The following is a 6,308-nucleotide window of genomic DNA, read 5'->3' as shown; positions in this document are numbered from 1 at the left end:
TATATATGCTTGGAATTATATTTATACTTTTGCTTGAAAAACTAACGCACATTCTCAGGGGGAGCTTAAGTATCAATACAGACTTCAGGTTCTATCAAGTATTTGTCATCATCGAAAAGGGGGAGATTGTTGAATCCAAGGTTTCAAGTTTTGTGTAATTATATATCTACACATGAATTTTGATGATAACAAATGAATTCAAAGAATAAAGAAGTCTCAAGCTCAAGTTGTCTACACAATGGAGTCAAGCACATCAAGGAAACAAGCATGAGCAAGAAGGGAACAAGTTCACATTAAAGTTATAGAGTAATGTTGTAAATCTCTTCAAAATTCGAAATTAGGATTAATGCTCAAAATTAATATTTTATCATAAAGTATTAAAATACATTTTCCACATGTGCATGAATATTTTGAAAATTAAATTTGAAAATTTTGAAAGATGATTGATTGTCATCTTTCACATGTGCATACCTTGATTAAAGGATTGAACTTTGAAAATATTAAAGATGATTGATTGTCATCTTTCACATGTGCATGTTTTATTTGAATATTTTCAAAAGTAATTGATGCTTTTTTAGACTTATACAAAAGGTAGATGATTTTGTTTGAAATATTTGAAAAGTAAAGTGTGCTCCTTTTGTCATATGCAAAAAGTAAAAGATTAGGTTTGAATTTTTTGAAAAAGGAAAGTGTGCTCCTTTTGTCATATGCCAAAAGTAAAAGATTAGGTTTGAAGTTTTTGAAAAATGAATGATGTTGTTTTTGACAATTGAAAATGAAGAACCTTTTATTTGAATTTTTTGAAAAAGTGAATGATGTTGTCTTTGACATGTGAATCTTTTTAAATTTGAATATGAAGTCTCATATGCCTATAAATAGATCATTTGAGAGCTTCACATTTACAACACCAAAAGCATACAACATTCATTCAAAGCTTTCATTCTCTCTTCTCTAAGCATTGAGCCTTAATCCTTGTTCATTTTGAGAGATATAGTTTGCGCTGTATTGTTCTTATTTCACTCATTGAAGAGTGTTTTCTGATAACCTACCCACTACCAGCTCTTGTATTAGAAAAAGGGTGTGTATAATCCTTGTGCGTGTAGAAAGTATTCTACACGGGGAATAGTTGAATCACCACGTGTAAGGTGATTGCAAGTGTAGAGGGTGTTCTACACGGATCCTTTGTAGCGGTATTGTTCAAAGGTGTAATAGGTTTCTATCTCCACCTGAAGGAGATTGAATAGTGAATTCGAGAATCCTCAAGGGGTAGGTTGAGGCGAGGACGTAGGCAGTGGGGCCGAACCTCGTTAACATACTGAGTTTGCTTCTCTCTTACCCTTACTCTTTATATTTATTGCTATTTCATATTTTGTTTATATTTTATATTATATATCTGATTTATAATTGTTATTTTTTTTACCCCCCTCTTGTGTTAGTCATCTGGGCAACACTAATGCATATAAATCATCAGAGATGTCACTAGGTTCGGTTGTTCGTTGTTCTTGAACCTATCAAAACGACAAATGGAAATAATGACTAGTTTCAACTACATTGAAGGAACTATGCATATGATGAGCAAATTATGGGCATCATTAAAGGTCAACGTATACGTTGCTTCAACCATCCAGGAAAATGTTTCTCATGGGTACGATCGGGAGCATGTGGGTTGTTTAGCTTACAAATGTTGTAGTGTTCTCTGCATATCATTCCAACATAGATATTAGCCATGCAACGATGTGAGGTAAGGTAAATAATACCCAAATGAAACCCCAAAAGTGCGGAGAAGATGGATGCGTACTCAAGGTAGGGTGCAATTTCTGTACAGTTGTTGAGGACGTACCAGCTTGCTGATTTGATAAACTTATCATCTAATTGGAGCCTAGTTGACATACCCAAGGGTCGAACTTTCTGGGTAAAAATTGAGAAGCCATCTCTGTTATCATCTTCTGATTGATCAATGTTACTATCTTCTCGAGTGAACTTTGTCTCAATATCATGAAGATACATCGAGCAAAATGTCAAGCATTCTACGTGAATGTATGCTTCAGCTATTGATCCTTCAGGACGTGCTTTATTCTTGACATACCGCTTGAATTTACCAAGATACCTCTCAAAAGGGTATATCCACCTATATTGCACTGGGCCTGCAAGCAAGGCTTCACGAGGTAAATGAACTGCTAGGTGGACCATAACATCGAAGAATGAAGGGGGAAAGATCATCTCAAACTTGCATAGAATGACCACGATATCACTCTCAAGTTGCTTCAATAGGTTCACATCAAGTGTTCTTGCGCACAACTCTTTGAAGAAATTGCTAAGCTCAATCAACGCCAAGCTAATATCATTCCTTAAGTACCCACCAACTGCAACAGGAAGTAATCTTTGCATAAAAACATGACAATCATGCGATTTCAACCCTGAGATTTTGCAATCATGTGCAGACACGCATTTGGTGATATTTGAAGCGAAGCCATTAGGAAATTTCACTTTCGACATCCACTCACAAAATCTTTTCCTTTCATCTCCATATAATGTGAAACATGCATGTGGCATACTACACCGCTCTCCATCATGGATCAAATGCAATTCATTTCTGATACCAAGGTTGGACAGGTCACGACGTGAATTGATATTATCTTTTGTTTTACTGGGAATGTTAATTAACTTGCCCAATATGTTGTCGCAAATGTTCTTCTCAATGTGCATAACGTCCAAATTATGTCAAAGCTTAATTGTTGACCAATATGGCAAAGTGAAGAATATGCTCCTTTTTGTCCAATTCAATTCCTCTGGAGTACGTTTGCGCTTCTTCACACCCTTGCCAAAGTGCACATCTCGAAGATGAATTAATTGATTGATAACCTCTGGTCTCGTTAGAGGAAGTGATGGTAAGCGATGATCTTTTTTACCATTGAACACACGTTTTTTAGTTCTCCATATGTGATCAAGTGGTAAAAATCGTCGATGCCCCATATATGTATGCTTTTGGCCATAGGTCAACCACATAGAATCTGTGCCCGAATTGCATGTCGGACACGCCAGTTTCTCTTTGGTTGACCACCCGGAAAGGTTACCATATGCTGGGAAGTCGTTGATTGTCCACAATAAAGCTGCGTGAAGTAAGAAATTAGTCTTGGTAGAGGCATCATATGTAGCAACCCCGTTTTCCCAAAGATCATTCAACTCATCTACCAAAGGTTGCAAGTAGACATCTATTTCATTTCCTGGTATTTTGGACCAGGAATAATGAGAGACATCATAAAGAAGGCATCTTTCATGCATAACCATGGAGGCAAGTTATATGGAACAAGGATTACAGGCCATATACTACAAGGTTTAGCCATATTGTTAAAAGGGTTGAAGCCATCACTTGCTAAACCCAGCCGAACATTTTGAGAATCTTGAGCAAACCAACTATGCTCCTTATCAAATGCCTTCCAGACCTCAGAATCAGCTGGATGCCTCATATTGATGTCATCATCTATTCGTTGCTCTTTATGCCATCTCATATCAGAAGCTATCTTCTGTGACATGAATAGCCGCTGTAACCTTGGCTTCAAGGGGAAATGACGTAGGACCTTCTGAGGGATTGGGCGTTTGTTGTGTGTGGTTGACATCCACTGTGAAACCCCACATTTAGGGCACTCATTTAGGTTGGAATGTTCCCTCCAGAATAAAATGCAGTCATTACGGCAAGCATGAATTTTGGTGTATGTAAAGCATAAACCCCGCTGCAATGATCGTGACTCCTGGTATGAGCGTGGCAAGACAGCATTAGGAAATGCAGACCTCAACAATTCAAGTAACATGTCAAATGATTTTATTGACCAGCCCCCAATTGTTTTAATATGTAGCAACTTCACAATGAAGAAGAGTTGGGAAAACTGTGCACAACCCTCAAAGAGTGGCTGTCGGGCATCATTTAATAGTTTCTCAAATGCGTTGCTTTGATTGATGTTAGGTATAGGAGTCGGGCCATCATGGATGGGGTTGCCCGAGGTTCCTTCACCGAACGTCCCAGCCCTAAAGTCATCTAACATCTCATCTATGTCATCAATGTATTCTGCTTCATCACTAATGGCCTCAACATTATCCTCATCATCGGTCACATTCCATACTTCCTCCTCCCCGTGAAATATCCAGTCTGTGTAGTTAGGATTAATCCCAGTAATGAACAAGTGAGTTTCCACCTCACTTATAGGTAACCAAATGTTATTAGCACATACACGGCACGGACACCGAATGTGGTCACTTCCAGCTGCGTGGTTTCTTGCCAATGTGAGGAACTGCTCAACACCTTCTGCATATTCAGCTGATCTAAGCCTATCATGGAGATTCATCCAACTTTTGTCCATCTTCAAAAAAGGAATGGACATGATATATTATTTTGTAGGAACTGAATAAATAGAAGACAAATTATATATCTTGGAACACATGCTTGGACTGTCAATAACTGTAAGTTTCTTGAAATTTATCTAAACTTTATACAATCTAGATAAAGTTGATGTTTACGTTTTGGACATACAGTGATAGTTCCCCCCTGTTCAGGGGAAATATTAAGTTAAAATGATGTTTACAGTAGAGTACCACATGGTGCAGGTAGTTTATGTTCAGAATAGCACTCCCACTACAATAGATATTTGATATACGAGAAAAAGATGGGGGCTTCATTATCAGGGGGTTCAGGTCAAGAAAAAAATGGCTCGGATATACAAAAAGCCAATTAAGGATCATTGTGTAATATCTAGATTCCCTTTCAAGGTTAAAGCTAATGAACTAAGAAACTAGGCCACTCATTGTATATATCAACAAGGAAATATCACACAAACTAACATCGAACTAACTAGTGAACAAATCAGAACCTATAGATATTAATAGTCCTAAATCCTGCACATATATACATAAATTTCATAGATTGACTCATATGTTCTAAGGTTTAGTAACCAAATTTCCAAACCCAACTACCATGCTTAGGCTGCTTTTGACCCATTGGTAATTGCAATCATTTTGAAGTCTCATTCAAGGTTCCCTTGCTTAAATAACAGATCTGTAGTACTTATAAAAAAATAATAAAATAACAGATATGTAGTAGTAGTTAGATCTGTAGTAGTAGTTAGATTTGTAGTAGTTATTAGTAGTAGTAGGATCATGTTATTGAGGCTTCCGGGGTAAATGGACCAAGGGCACTCCAAAAAGTAAAGGAAAAAATTAGAAAGGAAAAAATTAGAAAGGAAAAAACTCTAATCCTGTAGAGACACATCTGACTCCTCTAGACCCTAGTAATGGTGCCTCAACTTTATACTTTTCAAGCGAAAAAAGTTGAGGGGCAGCGACCAACCAGCATAGATATATATTTTTTAAACTACAATAGCTACATAATATGTTTCTACTATCATCACTCTTAGATTCAGCTACCACAGGACAAACAATTTGGCCATGAGATTGTTTTTTCCCATCACACTGGTAATTAGCCTCCTCATTGTCTTTATCACAAAGATCAAAACCAAGCAAACCTTTGAAAAGTTTTTTGAAAGGTAACTGCCACACATATATTTAAGGCATTCTTAATGAACAATGATCTCCCAAACTTTAAGTTGGCATTCATAATTAACAATCTCCAAAGAACAAAGTATAAATTGTTGGCACAAACTGAGTGTGGGTTGGGGCGGGGGGAAGGAATAGCATAAGATAAAAATTAGAAGCGGATGAGGCTTGAGAAAAAATATTGTTAAATTGAAAGGAATGAAACATCCTAGAAACAAATTGGCTATGGTCTCTATTTTTACCTTATGGGGGAGCACCCTTTTCAACTTGGGGTTAATACAAGTGCGAGGGAACTCCATTAAAACACTTAATAGAATGCATATCCAATTAATAAACCACATCACAGAAACTCAATAGATAGTACAGAACAAAAGCCAATGACAATATCCTCTGTCTCGGGTTTTATGTATATCAGCAGTATGGATAGATTGAGGATTGATGGAAGAAATATCATAACATAAATTAAGCAAGGGGCTGAGGCCACAAAACAAATTTGTTAAATTGAAAGGAATGAAACATTCCAATTGGCTTTAATACAAGTTCAAATTGAAATGGGAGAGTACCCCAATTCCAATTGAGATTAAGACAACTGCTAGGGGAATTGCTAGAACTATAAGAAAATTGCATGTCCAATTAGCAAACCACATCACAGAAACCCAAAACAGAAGACAATTCACAATACACTTCGCCATTATTTATGACTACATACAGAATGACAAAATCGAGCATTGATTAGGGATATAAATCAAAAATGGTTTTTGCTG

The 6,308-nt window shown here is 36.8% G+C and overlaps 1 protein-coding gene across 1 annotated transcript; it reads right to left on the bottom strand.

The window, feature by feature from the left end:
• Positions 1-2,721: 2,721 nt before the first annotated feature.
• Positions 2,722-4,355, bottom strand: LOC122296938. Its single transcript, XM_043106733.1, has 2 exons — positions 3,329-4,355; positions 2,722-3,224 (listed from the first exon to the last, which is right to left on the bottom strand). Exons 1-2 carry the CDS (start codon positions 4,353-4,355, stop codon positions 2,722-2,724), a joined length of 1,530 nt encoding a protein of 509 aa, XP_042962667.1.
• Between the last annotated feature and the right edge of the window lie 1,953 nt (positions 4,356-6,308).

Source organism: Carya illinoinensis, chromosome 15 (assembly GCF_018687715.1).
Source record: "Carya illinoinensis cultivar Pawnee chromosome 15, C.illinoinensisPawnee_v1, whole genome shotgun sequence".
NCBI classification, from domain to species: domain Eukaryota; kingdom Viridiplantae; phylum Streptophyta; class Magnoliopsida; order Fagales; family Juglandaceae; genus Carya; species Carya illinoinensis.
Note: the sequence above shows the minus strand (reverse complement) of the source record. Positions and strands in the feature narration are given on the sequence as shown.